We start from the raw sequence: 19,485 nt of genomic DNA, 5'->3' as shown, positions 1-19,485 counted from the left end.
GGTAGTGCATGCCTGTAGTCCCAGCTACTTGGGAGGCTGAGGCGGGAGGATCACTTGAGCCCAGGAGGTCAAGGCTGTAGTGAGCTGTAATCATGCCACTGCACTCCAACCTGGGTGACGGAGAAAGACCCTGTCAAAAAAACCAAAACCTTTGTCTAATTCTGAAGCTCAGTGCTCTTAACCTCTATGCTGAATCATGGAAAAGAATAAAGTCATAAGGATAGGGAAGTATTTGGGGACACTGAACTGAAAGAAGCTCTGGCACTTCTCAGCTGAAGAAATAGTTATAGACAGTGAGGTTGCCAGTTGACTTTTCTTGTGGAGTCAGAGGCCTCAAGGAAACTGTGTGGAGTTTTAATTGAGAATGCTTGGTCAGAGTTTACTAATTCTTGGTTATTTTTAGTGTCTCGATTTCCACTGCCTGTTGTACCTTCTCTTTGTTTTTTTTCTGGGGAATCTTTTTCGCAAATAAAAACCTGTTCCAACTAACCCTATTTTCTTTTTTGGACAGGATCCTGGGGCATCCTTTGGCAGCCGATTGTACCCTGCACTAGAGAGAAGTCCAGGAATGATATATTCTTGGGCTGTATTTCTCTACCCTGGAATTCATCCAGTTCATCCCAGAAACACTGACCTGGTTACTGTGACAAAGTCTGATGGATAGACCCTTTCTGTTGACCTTGCGGCGTTTTTCTTTCATGTGGAAGTTGGAAGACAAGGTGAAAGGGGCCAAAAGTGACCTGCCTTGGTGAATAGGAGTGCTCTACTTGGTTCTCAGAACATGGGCCCTCGTTTAAAGGTAAGGTAATAGACTGAGTTGAGCTTTAGTTATTGGGATGTAGAACATGGATCCAGTGAGCAGTTCCTAAGCCTTTTCAGCAAGGGATAGCTGTTGAAGTATACAATTGCAGTGAGAATTGACTTTGTCCCCAGCAGAGCATTTTTAAATATGAAGAAACCAGTTCTCCATTTTTGGGAAACGACTTTTTCACAACTGATATTCAATGTTAGGGCTAAAATTTAGTTGCTATTGTAATTAAAAATCTTTATGCTCCGAAAAAGCAGAGGATTTTAAAATATGTATGTTAATCAACTTTCTAACAGTCCCTTGAGACAGATATTTTCAAGTCTTTTTCCCCTTTTGTAGGTAATGTGAGCCAAAATGCTATAGTATTAAGCAACCAGACCAGGATCCTTCGTAAGCAAGTGATATTTCTGCACTAGAGAATTGGCATTGCATTCCACTTTTCTTTGTCATGCTTTATTTATATTTCAAAAGATTAAAAAAAGAGCCATAAGAGTTTATCTTTCTAATTTTAGCTTTGCTTTGAGATTCCTCACAGTAAGATTGGATAGTGTTTCTCATACTTTGTTTTACCTGTTTTCGTAAATCTTTTTTTCCCCAAATACTTCACTATCCTTATGACTTTATTCTTTTTCATGATTCACTGTAGAGGTTAAGAGCATTGAGCTTCAGAGTTAGACACAGGCTTTTGCTTTTTTTTTTTTTTTTTTTTTTTGGAGACTGGGTCTTTCTCTGTCTCCAGGCTGGAGTTCTGTAGCACAATCATGGCTCACTGCAGCCTTGACCTCCTGGTCTCAAGCAGTCCTCCCGCCTCAGCCTCCCAAGTAGCTGGGACTACAGGCGTGCACTATGACATCCTGACTAATTTTTTATTTGTATTTTTTGTAGAGACGGGGTTTTGCCATGTTGCTCAGGCTGGTTCCGAACTCTTGAGCTCAAGTGATCCTCCTGCCTTGGCTTCCCAAAGTGCTGGGATTACAGGTATGAGCCACCATGCCCTGTTAGGCTTTCCAGCCAGGCTTGAATCTCAACTCTGTCACTTATCCCAATGTGAGATATTCAGCAACTTTAAGCCCAGCTTAAAAAAAAAAAATCCATAAAACGAGAATGATAGTATTCATCTTACCAAGTTGTTGTGGTGACAGTTACTTAGGCTAACATATGTAAAGCACTGAAGGCAATGTTCGGCCTGTGATATGTGACTCGATAAGCAGATAGAAAGTTGTTAATTTACTACTGTCACATTTTTCTTCTAGCTTAAAGTATCACAGTATGCCATATTTATAAAGGTCAAGGACACTAAAGAGAGGAACTTGAAAACACACAAAATACTCATAACAATTGGATGAAATAGTACAGTAGAGCCTTATATACTTGTTTGTGCTGGAATTAGACTTGGGAAAGTTCCAAAATAATTTCATACAGAAAAATATGAATAGCAAAAAGTAAAGGGTGCCGTAGAAACTGCTGTAGAAAAATACCATGCATGGGAATCTGCAACCCCAGTGGTGGGCATTTGATACCTGCTCGTTGAACTGAATTAAATTGGCAACTTTTAGGTTGAGGAACTTATAAACGGCTCAAGTGAGTACACTGTTAATTAGAGAAATCCTTTCAAGCTCTGTCTACAAGGAAGATCCCATCTGGAAAATTCCTGATCCTTAGGCATTCTGGACAAAGAAAAGGACAGACATTTGATCTTATTCATATTTATTGAAGTTACTATATGCAATTATGTTGGTTTCTTTGGAGCATTTTTTTTGGAGACAGGGTCTCACTCTGTTGCCCAGGTTGGAGTGCAGTGGTGCCACCAGGGCTCACTGCAGCCTCAACCTCCTGGGCTCAAGAAATCCTCCTGCCTCAAGCCCCCTCCCTGCCTCCAGTAGCTGGATATAGGTGTGCACTAGTATGCCCAGCTAATTTGTTTTCAAATTTTAGTAGAGATGAGGTCCCACTGGTCTCAAACTCCTGAGCTCAAGTGATCTTCCCGCCTTAGCCTCCCAAAGTGCTGGGATTACAGACATGAGCCACCATGCCCAGCCTGGAGGATTTTTAAGACTACTCATAACCACTCTAAAATGAAAAAACGAGACTAAAAGAATAAAAGTGCTAGGCCGAGCATGATGGCTCACACCTGTAATCCCAGCACTTTGGGAGGCTAAGGTGGGCGGATCACCTGAGGTCAGGAGTTTGAGACCAGCCTGACCAACATGGAGAAACCCCATCTCTACTAAAAATACAAAATTAGCTGGGCGTGGTAGTGCATGCCTGTAATCCCAGGTACTTGGGAGGCTGAGGCAGGAGAATCGCTTGAACCTTGGAGGCAGAGGTTGCAGTGAGCCGAGATGGTGCCATTGCACTCCAGCCTGGGCAACAAGAGTGAAACTCCGTCCCAAAAAAAAAAAAAAAAAAAAGAATAAAAGTGCTATAAGATAAATAAAAACAATGTTCTATGGAAATTCACAAGAGGAAAGGAATTTCTAAATTTAGTATTAGGGAAGATTTTGGAGAAAGTGGATTTTTTCCTAGACCTTAGGATCAGGAGATGTTCCATGTGTAGGGAATAAAAGGGAAGAGGATATTCTAGGCAGAGGAGATGAGTTTTCAAAAGGAATGGAGAGGAGACATTTCAGAGCTGTATGTAAAAGTGTAAAGGATCTAATTTGGATAGATCATAGGATGAATAACGAGGTATTGTAGCAACTGAGGCCAAAGAGAATAGTGTGGGGTAGGGATAGCAGTAGATACAGGGCAGAGAGAGCCCCCGACAGGAGAACATGCTTCCAGAAAATGCTTCAGAACAGAGGTAAAATCTGGAATAAAAGTGATTTAAGTGACAAAAGTGGAGAAGGCTGGCTGGACGTGATGACTCACGCTTGTAATCCCAGCACTTTGGGAAGCCAAGGCAGGTAGATCACTTGAGGTCAGGAGTTCAAGACCAGCCTGGCTGACATGTTGAAACCCCGTCTCTACTAAAAAAAAAAAAAAATTACAAAAAATTAGCCGAGCATGGTGGCAAGCACCTGTAATCCCAGCTACTCGGGAGGCTGAGGCAGGAGAATTGCTTGAACCCGGGAGGTGGAGGTTGCGGAGAGCCGAGATTGTTACACTGCACTCCAGCCTGGGCAACAGAGCAAGACTCTGTCTCAAAAAAAAAAAAGAAAAAAATAGAAGGGCTTTCAAGAGAATTCAGGAAGAACCAGAAAGGGGGAAAATGTAGAACGAAGGCAAATTCAGAATGTGACCATGGGTGAAACTGGGAGGTGGGTAAATACTGTGGGGGTGGGGAGTGGTTTGAGAGCCGTTGTAGAGCAGTGGGACATTTGTAAAGTTAGTATCAGTGAGTGAGGAATTGATAGAGCTAACTCCCTGGTCATGAGGAGGTTTCAAGAAGAAAGTTGTTTGGGGAAAAAGTAGTAATTGGTGTGTTGAATTTTAAATGATGAAGAGAGGTGGGGCAGAAATGTAGAGTTGACTTATTGGAGAAGGTTTAGGTGATCTTGAAAATCAATAGTGATGATTTGATTGAGAAATAAGTGACAAGGGAAAAATGGCCGAGGACTCCACAAGGTAAAGCTCATTACTGCCAGCTTCATGATAACTGGACTGTGGCTCTCGTGTTCTACTTTGTTCCCCCTATACCACACATATTAAGTACTCAGTATTTGTTGGACGAATTATTTTAGGATGAGTTTTTAACCTTTTATTGTAAAATTTTTTAGTCTTATAATTAGAATAGTATAAAGAACTCCCATGCAGACTGTTTAGGGACAGTAATAGAAGCCATGCCTTTTGGAGTTCAGATGCATTTCTCTTTGAAGAAAGTGTGGGCCAGTAGAGAGGAGTTTCCTATCAGCTTTGAAGTAAAGGAGTAGTGATACTGGTGCTACTATTGATAATAATTGTAATAATCATTAAAACTTTGAGAACTCACTGTGTGCCAGGCACTACTATAGGCTGCTTGTATGTGTTAACTCATTTAATCCTCACAGCACCCTATGAGGTATATATAAGGAAACTGGCACCCCTTTACAAAGATTGAATGACTTGTCCAGGGTCACATTATGAATGGTGGGGCATAGATTTGAAGCCAGGTAACCTAACTCTAGAGTCTGTCCCCTTATCCTCTATCTTATACTATTTGTTATGCTGTTTGACTAGATCTTTGATTGCTGTGGGGAGTTGCATTGAAATCATATCATACTAAAGGGGATGATACCATATAAATTATTAAATGTCAACTCTTTTTACAGCAGTGAGATTCTGAAGCCTAGATAGGTCACACAGTTTGCCGTCCTGGGATTGTTCTCTAGGCTTCTAAATTACTGCATGTCAGCTGTCTTTCACAGAAAGGGTTGTTATAGTTGTCAGAGATAGTAGGGGGGAATTTTTCCAGCCCTCATGACTCAAGCCATACATTTAGCACTGCTTTTATTCCTCTAAGAAGACCAAATCTGTAACACCAGCCACATATATATACATCATTTCTTTGCTGAGTGCTGTAACTTCCCTGAGGACCAGAAGTTTCACATCTAGGGTCTGATTGAATGGCATCCTGCTGAGGAAGTATTTAAGGCAGTTAAACTGCCAGTTTTGGTCCCACCAAGTCATCTAGTGCATCCTGTAAGATGCAGACAGATGCTTTTTGAGAGATGGTAGCAGCTTTTTGAGATGATAGCTGTTGGGTCCCCAGCTAATTCACCATAGGGTCCCAAGAGATGAGATACTTGTTTGGGAAGGAGGTTCAGTAGTTATGATCCCAAATTTTGGCTCTTTATATTGTCTGTAATAGACCCGTTTGGGAGCACCTTAATCCATGTGACAATTCTAATGTTCCCGTGTGGATTTCTTTTCTAGTAGGACTTTAGATAATCACTCTAAGTAGGATTTCTATGAAACTTTTGACAGTCATTCCTCAAATTACCTATTCTCTGTGGGTTCCACTGGATATATTGTTATCAGAGGAACTAAGCGAACACAATCAGATGTAAAAACATACCCTGAAAAAAAAATTGTTTTGGTCCCTCCCAGATCTGAACCTAGAAATTTTTAGCTGTCTTGTCTCTACGTAATATTCTAGTGCTGATAAAAGGTGCTAGGTGAAGAAACATTGACAGCCTTAGTGTATACTGACTTGAAAAGAAAGAGTGAATTCAGTGCGTTGTAAAATAGAATATACAACCTGTGCTAAGGTCAGACTCAGTGATAAGATATGAACGTTAGCATACATTGCGTTTTTCCTTGGCAGTACTTTCATTGGTTCAAATGATCAAATGAGTAATTAAGATTGAAGTGTTATTCTGGAAACAAGTTTAACAACAGTGAAAGTCTTCCCTCAAACTCCTACCTTGACAGGCATGACTAAGGATGAGAAGTACAGTCTCCTTTTGTTCCTCTCCTTGGTCTTTCTGCTGAGCTCATCTTCCAGAGGGCCCATTAGTTTGCCTGATTGGTAACAGCATAAATGACTTCCCTTTCAGACCCACTGTTTATTATTGGGATGACCCAGAGTTCATTTTAATTACATAATGCCAACATGATGATAATGATACTTGCTTTAAAAAAAAAATTCTACATTTTATGTAGCTATTTCTACATAGCTGAATTACTTCCAGAAGGCAAACATAAGGGGAAAGTGACTCCATTCTCCTCTTTGCATGGGTTAATTAGCCCCACTTTGCATGAGGGAGGGAAACTGTCTTGGGAACTATGGATCTAAGAAGATGAAGGCCATGTTACTGCATTTTGAAATTAGCAATAAAGCAAGTGGCTGTTTGTGGTATTCCTAGAGTGGCCAGTAGATTGGAAGTCTCCAAGGGGAATGATGCAGTCTCTGTTTGTTTCTCTGAAATATATTATAGGGCACCTGTCAAGCTAGAAAGAGGACAGGAATAGTAAGGCTCTAGACTCGAGAGAGTTGTCTGGCTCACGCCATACACTCTGTCTTACTGTGAGATAGCTACAAGGCAGAGTTGGAGAAAAAAAACTAAACAAGTTTTCTTTTAACAGCTGCAGCTGTGATCCTCGGCTGTCTGTTGGCATTGAAGGGACCTGATGTTTTACGTTATTGGTACGTTATGGAAAGAACTCTCTCTATTGTATTTTTGTTAAGGTTGCTTGGGTTCTTTTTCCTTTTCTGCCTATTCCTTTCCCTTTGAAAATGGAGCTGGAAATATTTCTAGTCATGCCAGAATGTACCTTCACAGAGTTGGCATTGGAATTCATTTATTTGGGTTTATTGAGCAATTATAGTCAATGCCAGACACTGTTTACTGTGGAGTCTAAAGTTGAATAAGATGAAAATCTGCCTTCAAGGAGTACTCATTCATAACATAAAGAGAAATGGTCAAGGAGGAGGAAAGTTATACCAGATGAATGTGCAGGAGTTTAAAGGAGCCCAGAAAAGGGAACTGCTAACTCTGGTGGGGATTGGGGAACACTTTTGCCAAGCACACAAGGGAGGGGAGGGCTCCCAAATAATGCATTATTTTAAGAAAGAAATGGTGGAAACCAAAGGCACATCCTTTTTACTGCTTCTGTGGGGGGCCCAGCAAGTGCAGGAAAGTGGGGAGCAGGGCGGACATTATATGCAGCTCGTATAGAGCAAGAGTTTGCAAACTTTTTCTATAAAAGGCCAGAGAGTAAATATTTTTGGTTCCAAAGGCTCATTTCAATAACTCAACTCTGCCAGTGTGGGGCAAAAGTAGCCATAGACAACTTATAAATGATGGGTGTGGCTATATCCCAATGGAACTTTATTTACCGAAATAAGCAGTGGGTGGACTTTGGCCTGAGGACTGTAGTTGCTGACCCCTGGTGTAGAAGTTCCTTTCTTATCCACAGAGGTAGTACCCAGTGCAGTGTTTCTTTGGCAGCCTTACAGTCTCATCCTGACTTCCTTTAATTTTTGAGAAATGGTTGGCCTGTTCCTTAATGAAAAGCTGTAATGTGTAACTGGCAGGCGGTTTGTGTGTTCTCTCTTTTGCATAGGTGGAATCACAGTGTCTGTGGTTGCATTCTTCTTCACAATTAAGTTCCTCTTTGAGCTTGCCGCACGTGTAGTCAGCTTCCTCCAGAATGAGGACCGCGAGCGCCGAGGAGACCGGACTATTTATGACTACGTGCGAGGAAATTACCTGGATCCCCGGTCTTGCAAAGTCTCCTGGGATTGGAAGGACCCCTATGAGGTGGGCCACAGCATGGCCTTCCGAGTGCATGTAAGGGAATGTTTCTGTCTCCATACCCATTGGGGTTTCTGAGTAACTTGCTTTCCAGAGCCCAGTTCAACACTACCAGGTGCTGGCCTGGAATGTTAACATTTTCTCTTGTTTTTCAACCCCTTCCAGGAACTAGTGAATTGCTGCTATCGGAAGAGTCACAAATTTCTCTGTCATTTTGATTTAATAGGTCCTTAGCTTTGAAGAAGTATAAGCCTTAATGTTACCTTTTCAAAATAAAAATATTACAGAAAAGAATAAGTAATAGTACTTACTCTTTGGGTTAGCAAATCAGGCCTACCTTCAGTTTCTTTAAATACATTTGTCTTGGAACACAGCCATACCCATTCATCATGTATTGACTATGGCTGTTTTCACACCTGAGTAGTTATGACAGTTGAGTAGTTGTGTACAGCCCACAAAGCCAAAACATTTATTCTCTGGCACTTTACAGAAAAAATTTCCCAACTCTTGCATTGACTTCTTCACAGTAGCATTAAGCTTGGCTTGAGAGCCTGAACCCCTCCTACCTTTGTCTGGTAACGCTTTAGTTCACTCATTGCCAGTGCTGCCGGCTAACTTACCTTTAAATTTGGGTTAGCATTGATAATATAAAGGGATGATAAGACCAAGGAGGCAGCATTGGTGGTTCAGAAGTGGCAAGTTAAAATGCACATTTTCTTGATTTCATGGTAAATTCTACCCTTGTCCTCTGAACAGGTTAAGAATTTGCTCATGACTTAATGGTTTTCTTTGGAGTATTGATGGGATTTATTTCTCTCTGTGTTTTTGTGAGCAGGACTGTGAGGAACAGGGTAGGTATTGGGATTTACCAGTGTGATCTCTGCCAGCTACTTCCTCTCTCCCCACTCACTCTACACAGGAAATGTTTTTTTCCTCTGCTTGCTAACGGGTGTCCTTCTTTCCATGGCAGTTATTCTATAAGAACGGGCAGCCTTTCCCTGCACATCGGCCTGTGGGACTAAGAGTTCACATCTCTCATGTCGAGCTAGCAGTGGAAATTCCAGTGACCCAGGAAGTCCTTCAGGAGCCCAATTCCAATGTGGTAAAAGTGGCCTTCACTGTGCGCAAGGCTGGGCGTTATGAAATCACAGTGAAGCTTGGCGGATTAAATGTGGCATACAGTCCCTACTACAAAATTTTTCAACCTGGTAGGTTCTTTTTTCCTTTCTTTTTCCCTTTGTCTCCTTCCCTCTCTCTCACTCCTTCCATCCCATCTTTCCTTTTTAAAAATAATACCTTTATTGAGATTTAATTAACATGCCATAAAATTCATCCTTTTAAAGTATACAGTTTAATGGTTCTTTAAATGGAGCCATCTTCACAGTTGATTTTAGAGTATTTTCATAACCTCAGAAAGAAACCCCATACATATTAGTAGTCACTTTCTCCCCAAATCCCCCAGACCTAGGCAGCCACTCATCTACTGTCTCTGTCGATTTGCCTACTGTGTTTGGCTGCTTTTGTCTTGCTGTAAAGAAATACCTGAGACTGGGTAATTTATAAAGAAAAGAGGTTTATTTGGCTCATGGTTCTGCAAGCTGTACAAAAAGCGTAGCACCAGCATCTGCTTCTGGTGAGGCCTTGCGAAGTGTCTACTCATGGTGGAAGGCGAAGCGGGAGCAGGAGTGTCACATGGTGAGAGAGGGAGCAAGAGAGAGAGGGAGGAGGTGCTGGGCTTTTCTAAACAAACAGATTTTGCATGAACTCAGAACAAGAGCTTATTCATTACCATGAGGAGGAGACCAAGCCATTCATGAGGGATCCTCCCCTATGACCCCATCACCTCCCACCAGGCCCCACCTCCAACATTGGGAATCACATTTCAGCATGCAGTTTGGAGGGTACAAATATCTAAACCAGTTTCAGTCATGCTGTAGTGTGAATCTGTACTTCATTTCTTTTTATTGACAAATAATATTCCGTTGTGTGTATATGCTGCATTTTATTTATCTTTTCATCGGTTGGTGGTCGAGTTGTTTCTACTTTTGGGTACTGTAGGCAATGCTGCTGTGAACATTTGTGTTGTGTTTTTGTGTTGACATGTTTTTATTACTCTGGAGTAAAATTGCTGAGTCATTAGTTTGGTTAGTTCTTAAGGGCTAAGGGCTGTGGTATCCACAGAAATAATAGGACCTGGGGTCCCTAGGTAACTTTTGAAGTGAAACCTTACTGAGTGGGGCCTTAAGATTTGTGTATCTTTGCTTAACTAGTCCTCAGTTTTCTTTCTCTGATAGCAGAGTAAGGCTCTGGGCAAAATGGCTCCCAAGCCATCTCTTTCTGCGTGTATCCTCTCCTTTGCTTAAGTGCCTCACTCAGAGACTCCTTTTCACATGAATTATCATCACCCACCTCCTTGCCACGAGTGGAGAACAGCTCATATCCTTATATGTACCAGCCCTCTTTAAAAAATTAAACTTTTTATATTTTGATAATTGTATATTCATATGCATTTGTAAGAAATAACTCAGAGATCTGGTATACCATTTTCCCAGTTTCCTGCAATGGTAACATCTTCCAAAACTACTAGTACAATATAACAGCCAGGGTATTGACATTGATACAGCCAAGGTACAGAACATTTCCATCCTCAAAAGGATCCCTCATGTTGCCCTTTTACAGCCACACCCATCCCCTCCCAACCTGTTTGTTTGTGTCTTTTTTTTTTTTTGACGAAGTCTTGCTGTGTCACCAGGCTGGAGTGCAGTGGCGCAGTCTTGGCTCACTGCAACCTCTGATTCCCTGGTTCAACGGATTCTCCTGCCTCACCCTGAGTAGCTGGGATTACATGCACGTGCCACCACGCCCAGCTAATTTTTGTATTTTTAGTAGAGACAGGATTTCACCATGTTGGCCAGGATGGTCTCGATCTCCTGACCTCATGTACCGCTCGCCTTGGCCTCCCATAGTGCTGGAATTACAAGCATGAGCCACCGTGCCTGCCCCTCTGCCCCACCCGCTGCCAACCTGTTTCTTAACCTCTGGCAACTCATGAATCTATTCCCCATTTCTATAATTTTGTCATTTGAAGAATATTGTATAACTAAAATCATATAGTATATAACCTGTTGGAGTTGACTTTTCCTCACTCAGCATAATTTTCCGGAGATTCATCCAGGTTACTGAGTGTATCAGTAGTTGGTTCCTTTTTTTTTTTTTGAGATGGAGTCTCGCTGTGTCGCCCAGGCTAGAGTGCACTGGCCGGATCTCAGCTCACTGCAAGCTCCGCCTCCTGGGTTTTACGCCATTCTCCTGCCTCAGCCTCCTGAGTAGCTGGGACTACAGGCGCCCGCCACCTCGCCCGGCTAGTTTTTTGTATTTTTTAGTAGAGGCGGGGTTTTACCGTGTTAGCCAGGATGGTCTCATCTCCTGACCTCGTGATTTGCCTGTCTCAGCCTTCCAAAGTGCTGGGATTACAGGCTTGAGCCACTGCGCCCGGCCAGTTGGTTCCTTTTTACTGCTGAGTAGTACAGGTTGAGTATTCTTCATCCAAAATGCTTGGGACCAGAAGTGTGGTTTTGTGGTTTTTTTCTCTCCAAACATGGTATAGGAATGTTTTGTAGTTTTTGAGACAGGGCCTTGCTCTGTCACCCAGGCATGTTTTGTAGTTTTTGAGACAGGGCCTTGCTCTGTCACCCAGGCTGGAATGCAGTGGCAGGATCATGGCTCTCTGTAGCCTTGACCTGCTGGGCTCCTTCCACCTCAGCCTCCCAAGTAGCTGGGACTACGAGTGTGCACCACCGCGCTCGGTTAATTTTTTGATTTTTTGTTCTGTAGAGAGAGAGTCTCATTATGTTAACCAAGCTGGTTTCCTAACTCCTGGCCTCAAGCGATCCTCCTGCCTCGGCCTCCCACGGTGCTGGGATTACAGGCATGAGCCACTGTGCCTGCCTAGAAGTGTCTTGGATTTCAGATTTTTGGGGGTTTTGGAATATTGGCAGTATACTTATTTACCCCTTCAGCATCCCTAATCCAAAAATCTGAAACCCTAAATGCTTCAGTGAGCATTTCCTTTGAGTATCGTGTGGGTATGCAAAATGTTTTGGATTTTGGAGCATTTTGGATTTCTGGTTTTTGGATTAGGGATACTCTACCTATAGTCTGTGGTCTGAATGTACCCCTTTGTTTAACTATTCACCTGTTAAAGGATATCTGGGTTGTTTCCATTTGGGGGCTATTATGAATAAAGCTGCTATAAATATTCATCTACAGGTTTCATGTGAACGTAAGTTTTCATTTCTCTAGTATGCAGTAGCTGAGATGTATTGCAGTTGTATGCTTAGTTTCTTTTAAATTGCCACATTCTTTTCCAGAGTGGCTGTAGCATTTTACATTCCCACTAGCAATGTATGAATGATCCAGTTTTTTTCACATCCTTGCTAACATTTAATACTGTCATCATTTTTTATTTTAGCCATTGTGATAAGTGTGTAGTGGTATCTCATTGTGCTTTTAATTTGCATTTCTTAAATAGTTAATGCTGTTGAAAATCTTTTCGTGTGCCTGTCATCTGTGTATCCTCTTTGGTGAAACGTCTCTTCATGTCTTTTGTCCATTTTCTTTTCCTCTCCTCCCCTCCCCTCACCTCCCCTTCCCTTTCATTTCATTTCATTTCCTTCTTTTTTTTTTTTTAAGACAGCCTTGCTCTGTTGCCCAGGCTGGAGTGCAGTGGTGCTACCTTGGCTCACTGCAGCCTGCTCTTCCTGGGTTCAGGCAATTCTCCTTTGTCAACCTCCTGGGTAGCTGGGATTACAGGCACACACCACCACTCCCGGCTAAGTTTTGTATATTTTGTAGAGACAGGGTTTTGCCATGTTGGCCAGGTGGGTCTCGAACTCCTGAGCTCAAGCGATCCACCCCCTTGGCCCTGCAAAGTGCTGGGATTACAGGCGTGAGCCACCACACTGGTCCTTTTGCCCATTATCTAATGGGATTATTATTATTATTTATTTATTTTTCTTTTCTTTTTTTTTGAGATGGAGTCTCGTTCTGACACCCAAGCTGGAGTGCAATGGCACAATCTGAGCTCACTGCAACCTCTGCCTCCCAGGTTCAAGCAATTCTCCTGCCTCAGCCTCCCAAGTAGCTGGGATTACAGGCATCTGCTATCATGCCCGGCTAATTTTTTCTATTTTTAGTAGAGATGGGGTTTTGCCCTGTTGGCCAGGCTGGTCTCAAACTCCTGACCTCAGGTGATCCATCCGCCTTGGCCTCCCGCAGTGCTGGGATTACGGGCATGAGCCACTGTGCCTGGCCCATTTTGGTTTTTTACTGTTGACTTTTGAGAGTTCCGTATATATTCTATATGCTAGTCCTTTGTTAAATATATGGTCTGCAAATATTTTCTCCCCATTTGTAGCTTTTCTTTCTTTCTTTTTGGAGGCGGGGTATCACTCTGTAACCCATGCTGGAGTGCAGTAGCACAGTCACGGCTCACTGCAGCCTTGACCTCTCCGGGCTTAGGTGATCTCCCACCTCAGCGTCCCAAGTTGCTGGGACTATGGCACGTGCCACCACACCTGGGTCATTTTTGTATTTTTTTGTAGAGATGGGGCTTCGCCATGTTGCCCAGGCTGAGCTTTTCTTCTTATTCCCTTAACAGAGTCATTCACAGAGCACATGTTTTCAATTTTGATGAAATCCACTTTCTAAGGTAGGAGAATCACTTGAGCCCAGGAGTTCAAGACCAGCCTGGGCAACATAGTGAGACCTCATCTCTATAAACAATTTATAAATTAGCTGGGAGTGGTGGCGTGCACCTGTAGTCCCAGCTACTGGGGAGTAGGTTGGAGCAGGGAGATGGGAGGATAGCTTAAGCCCAGGAGATTGAGGCTGCAGTGAGCTGTGATCATGCCACTACACTCCAGCCTGGTCAACAAAGTGAGACCCTATCTCAAAAAAGAAAGAAAGAAATCCAGTGTATCCATTTTTTTTCTTTTATGGTCAAACTGTTAGCGTCTAAGAAATCTTTGGTCCCAGATCCTCTCTCTCTCTCTTTTTTTTTTTTCCCCCAAAAGTTTTTACAGTTTGAAATTTTGTATTTAGGGTCATGATCTATTTTTAGTTAATGTTAATATGTGAGACTTGGGTCAAGGTCCTTTTTTTATTTTTTATTTTTTTGCTTATGCATGTCTATTTACTCCAGCATCATTTGTTGAAAAGGTGATCTTTCTTCTATTTACATTGCTTTCGTACCTTTATCAAAAAGCAGTTGGACATATTTGTGGAGGCTTATTTCATTAATCTATGTACCTATCCCTCCGCCAGTACCACAGAATCGTGATTACTGTAGCTCTCTCTTCTTTTTTTTTTTTTTTTTGAGACAGGGTCTCACTCTGTCACCCAGGCTGAGTGCAGTGGTGCGATCATGATTCACTGCAGCCTTGGCTTCCTGGGTTCAAGCAATCCTCCCGCCTCAGCCTCCTGAGTAGCTGGAACTGCAGGCATGTACCACCACGCTTAGCTAATTTTTTATCTTTTTTGTAGAGATAGGGTCTCACTATGTTGCCCAGGGTGGTCTCGAACTCCTGGACGCAAGTGATCTCCCTGCTTTGGCCTTCCAAAGTGTTGGGATTACAGGTGTGAGCCAAGTCGCACAGCCTGATTACTGTAGCTCTTATAATAAGTCTTGAAATTGGTAAGCTGACTCCACTTTATTCTTCTTTTTCAAAATTGTTTTAGCTATTCTAGTTCCTTTGCCTTTCCATTTAAATTTTAGAATAATCTTAACTAAATCTATAAATAATCTTGCTAGAATTTTAATAAGAATTGTGTTAAAACTATGTATCAATTTGGGGAAAATTGACATCTGTACTGTGTTGGATCTTCCATAAACATGTCTCCATTTGTTTAGTTGTTTGTTGGTTTTTTTGTTTTGTTTTATTTCTTCCAAGGTTTTTTCATTTTGCTTAGGGTTTGCAGTGGTTAAGAATTTGTAAAAATGAGCCGCCAAATTCATTTGAATTTCTCTAGTTCTGTTTTTTCCTCTTTTCTTTTTTTTTTTTTTTTAAATAAGGAGACAGGGTTGCCTGGCACAGTGGCTCACGCCTGTAGTCCCAGCACTTTGGGAGGCTGAGGCAGGCAGATTACAAGGTCAGGAGTCTGAGACCAGCCTGGCCAATATGCCGAAACCCTGTCTCTACTAAAACATACAAAAATTAGCTGGGTGTGGTGGCAGGTGCCTGTAGTCCCAGCTATTCAGCCAAGGCAGGAGAATCGCTTGAACCTGATAGGCGGAGGTTGCAGTGAGCCGAGATCATGCCACTGCATTACAGCTTGGGCAACAGAGCATGACTCCGTCTCAAAAAAAAAAAAAAGAGACAGGGTCTTCCTTTGTCACACAGGGGCTAGAATGCAATGGTGTGGTCACAGCTCACTGTAGCCTTTACCTCCTGGGCTAAAGTGATCCTCTTGCCTTAGCCTCCTGAGTAGCTGGGACACAGGCATGAACCAGCTACTACATGAACGCCCGGCTAATTTTTATTTTTTGTAGAGACAGTCTCGCTATGTTGCTCAGGCTGGTCTTGAACTTCTTAAGGGATCCTTAAGGGATTCTCTGGCTTTGGCCTCCCAAAGTGCTGGGATTGCAGGTGTGAGCCACTGCACCTGGCCTCTCTTCCTCTTGGTAGTGTTACTTATCCCTAGGAATTGGGAGGAAACCTAGCTTTCTAGGACCCACTGAGTAGATCTTTGTGCCCTGAAGAGCACCTTTAAATGTTAGATTCCATTATCTTTGTTCCAGGAATGGTGGTTCCTTCTAAGACCAAAATTGTGTGCCACTTTTCTACTCTTGTATTGACCTGTGGGCAGCCGCACACTCTTCAAATAGTACCCCGAGATGAGTATGATAATCCCACCAACAATTCCATGTCCTTGAGAGATGAGCACAATTACACCTTGTCCATTCATGAGGTAAGCAGCCTCCCTTCTTTATCTGTGTGCTAGAGAGAGCTGGCTGCTTTCTCTGTCATTCTCACACCTTCTAATTCACTTCCATCTCTGTTTCCTTCTCCCTGACTTCTGTGCCGTCTGTATCTTCATCTGACAATACCTGTCTCATTAGTAATTTTGTGATTTAGATTAGATCGTAGATAGGAAAGCTCTTTGTAAAGAGTAAAGTGCCTTGTAAACGGGGAAGATACTGTATGTTAAGTGATGCTCTGTTGTCTTCCTATAGCTCGGCCCTCAAGAAGAAGAGAGTACTGGTGTCTCATTTGAGAAGTCAGTGACATCCAACAGGCAGACTTTCCAGGTGTTCTTGCGACTCACCCTGCATTCTCGAGGCTGCTTCCATGCCTGCATTTCATACCAAAATCAGCCAATCAATAATGGCGAATTTGACATTATTGTCCTAAGTGGTAAGTTGAAAGAAAAGTATGATTTAGTGCTGTTCTTCAGCCACTTCTTTGCCTGTCTGCACTCTTTTGTCTGACCTCACAAACATTTGATATTTGGGCCATATTTGGCTTGTCCTGTGGAGTGAAAGCCTAGTGATAGGTAATTTTTTTCTCCCCTGACTTCTACTCCCTATTATACTTCAGAGGATGAGAAGAACATCGTCGAACGCAATGTGTCCACTTCAGGTGTGAGCATTTACTTTGAGGCTTATCTTTATAATGCTACCAACTGTAGCAGCACTCCATGGCACCTGCCACCCATGCACATGACCTCTTCCCAGCGCCGGCCGTCCACTGCTGTTGACGAGGAAGATGAAGACTCGCCCTCTGAGTGCCACACCCCTGAGAAGGTGAAGAAGCCGAAGAAGGTGTACTGCTATGTGTCACCAAAGGTTGGAACTTCCATTCTTGACATAAAATCCCCCTGCTTGAACCTGTGTGTAATTGGTATTTGGTAGCAGAAAACACAAAGTAACAGTCTGAGAATCAGGGCAAGATTGTTAACTAGTTGTATAGAAAGCTATTTTCAACCGTTAAAAATTTCTTGCTAGCATAAAAATTACTGTTGGCTGCTTGTGCTGTGTCAAAACAATTTGATCTTTTATTCTGTGATTCATGAAACCACAGTAAATGGATGTCACTATCAGGCTACAGGATTGGAGTAAATACATTTTGGCAGAGGAAAGAAGGTGAATTTCCCAAGCCCCTGAGCTAAGAAGCACTTTGTGTTAGTTTCTCATTCAGTCCTCATAAAAATGAGACTCTGTGCAACATCCCATTACATCTCTTTAATCTCATAACCAAAACTGAGTTATAATTCTGTTCTACTTCAGAACACTTTGCTGTGTACCATTCTTCATTTAAAAATCTAGCCTTAATTTGGACTAGGGGTGATGGTAATGAAGGAAATGGGTAAGTGAATAAATGAAACAAGATTGGCTATGAATTGATAATTGTTGAAGCAGCTGATAGTTTCATTATACTGCTTTGTCTTCTTTAGTATGTGTTTGAAATTTTCTTTAAACTTTTTTTTTTGATCAAGAAAACAACTGACCTGCATATTCAGATAAAAGGGTTTTTTTAAGATTAAAAAATTATTGCATCATCTTTTCCTCTTTTGTATGAACTTTTTTGTGTGAGGACCTTCCCTTATACCACCAACATATTCCACTCCAGCCCACCCCATCTTCCTGTCTCCCTTCCCTGACAGATCCTTGGCACCATTCAAATAGGGATAAAGCAGTGTATGTGGGTTGCTGGTGTTTGCTGTCCAGTAACTTGGAGGAAGTCATTCTGAGCAGCATGGCGCTGAGCAGAAGGAGATTTTGATTGTTTCTAGGTGAAATACTCTGTTCTCATGAAGTGAGGACCTGATCCCAGATATTTAGAAAGACTTGAGTATTATAATTATGAAATATCTCTTTGTGAAACTGCATTGTCAGAGTGATTTTTTTTTTTTTGTTTATGTGTTTATTTTATATTTTGAGACAGGGTCTCACTTTGTCACCCATGCTAGAGTGCCATGGTCAAATCTCACTGCACCCTCTGCCTCCCGGGTTCAAGCGATTCTCGTGCCTCAGCCTCCCAAGTACTTGGGATTATAGGCATGAGCTACCGCACCCAGCTAATTTTTTTGTATTTTTAGTAGAGACCGAGTTTTGCCATGTTGGCCAGGCTGGTCTTGAACTCCTGGACTCAAGTGATCTGCCTCCCTCGGCCTCCCAAAGTGCTGGGATTTCAGGTGTGAGCCATTCACACTTGGTCATCAGAGTAATATTTTTAATTTGCCTTTTTAAATAGAGAGTTAATGTATTTATTTGACTTTAGTGCTCACTAAATTATTATTATTTTTGTCCATGGAGAGGAAAGGTTATGAGAAATGTAAATAGGGACTATGATATTTGAATAAGAATACCCAAATAGAGCTTTTTTATCTATCATTCACTTCATTTCCTGTCTCTTGGTCCTCCAGCAATTCTCAGTAAAGGAGTTCTACCTGAAGATCATCCCCTGGCGCCTTTATACCTTCCGAGTGTGTCCAGGAACAAAAGTAAGCTGAACCTTATGTCTGGCCACATCAAGCATGCTTCATCTCTGGACTGTCAACTTTTTATTTTTTCTCAGAAGCACTTTTAATGTTTCTGCAAGATCTCACAGTGTACACAGGATTCATTGCCAAATAAAGCATCATTATCTCCTCACTAAATGGCATGAAGAATATATAAAATCTGGAAGGACACATACCTACAGAAACAGTTATTAGCAGCAACTCAGAATACTTCAACAGTGATCCTTTGCCTTCAAGACTTAATAGAGAAGATGTTTGTAACTCTGGCCCAAGCTTGGTCTCCCAGTGTGCTGAAGCTAATTCCTTTAGAAGCAGCTCTCTCATATATTAAAATACATTGTTTGTTTGTTTTTAACTTTTCTGGGCTTCTAGAATCTAAACTTTTGCCCAAAGGCTAGAATATGCCATTTTATAAAAATAATTTTCATCTGATCAGTTTGGAGTAGTCATTTATTGCTATTTAATGTATCCTTACTATTGCTATTTAATATATCACCCTATTACCATTTATTGCTATTTAATATATCACCCTTCCTATATTTTATGTTGGAAGGTCTGTAGTTTTGCCAGTGGTCCTGACTAAAGGCAGTCTCTGTGACTAAAATAATTTAAAATGTTGAAATGTAAATCACTGAAGGGAAAAATAATGAAATGTATTCCTGGTAGGTCCTCATTTGAAGAAAACAAGCCTAACTTCTTATTATTGGTTGGTACAGAGGGTAGAGCTGTGGAGGATTTTTACTGGGCTTGAGGGTTTTACAGATTAATTTCTTTCTTTTTCTTTACCAGTTTTCATACCTTGGTCCTGACCCTGTCCATAAGCTCCTCACACTGGTGGTGGATGATGGCATTCAACCTCCTGTGGAGCTCAGCTGTAAGGAGAGGAACATTCTGGCTGCCACTTTTATCCGCTCCCTGCATAAGAACATAGGTGAGGTTACACAGGGGTTCTATAGGGAGGGTAGTGAGCCCAGCCAC

General features: G+C 42.0%; 1 protein-coding gene across 11 annotated transcripts in view; it reads left to right on the top strand.

Annotated features, from left to right (window-relative positions):
- Positions 1 to 19,485, top strand: part of AREL1 (apoptosis resistant E3 ubiquitin protein ligase 1) — a 57,576-nt gene that overhangs the window by 20,615 nt on the left and 17,476 nt on the right. For 4 of the 11 annotated variants that reach the window (XR_001446347.3, XR_003730900.2, XM_015144114.3 and 1 more), the window contains exons 2-10: positions 512 to 799; positions 6,815 to 6,875; positions 7,796 to 8,022; positions 8,957 to 9,194; positions 15,785 to 15,954; positions 16,220 to 16,400; positions 16,584 to 16,831; positions 18,412 to 18,489; positions 19,297 to 19,438. Coding sequence is in view for 7 of the 11 variants with exons in the window: in XM_015144114.3 (XP_014999600.1) it covers positions 6,860 to 6,875; positions 7,796 to 8,022; positions 8,957 to 9,194; positions 15,785 to 15,954; positions 16,220 to 16,400; positions 16,584 to 16,831; positions 18,412 to 18,489; positions 19,297 to 19,438 (1,300 nt within the window). In the remaining 4 variants the exon portion in view is untranslated. 11 annotated transcript variants of the gene reach the window in all.

This window comes from Macaca mulatta, chromosome 7 (assembly GCF_049350105.2).
Source record: "Macaca mulatta isolate MMU2019108-1 chromosome 7, T2T-MMU8v2.0, whole genome shotgun sequence".
NCBI lineage: Eukaryota > Metazoa > Chordata > Mammalia > Primates > Cercopithecidae > Macaca > Macaca mulatta.
The sequence above is the reverse complement of the archived record's forward strand: the minus strand, read 5'-3'. Positions and strand labels throughout refer to the sequence as shown.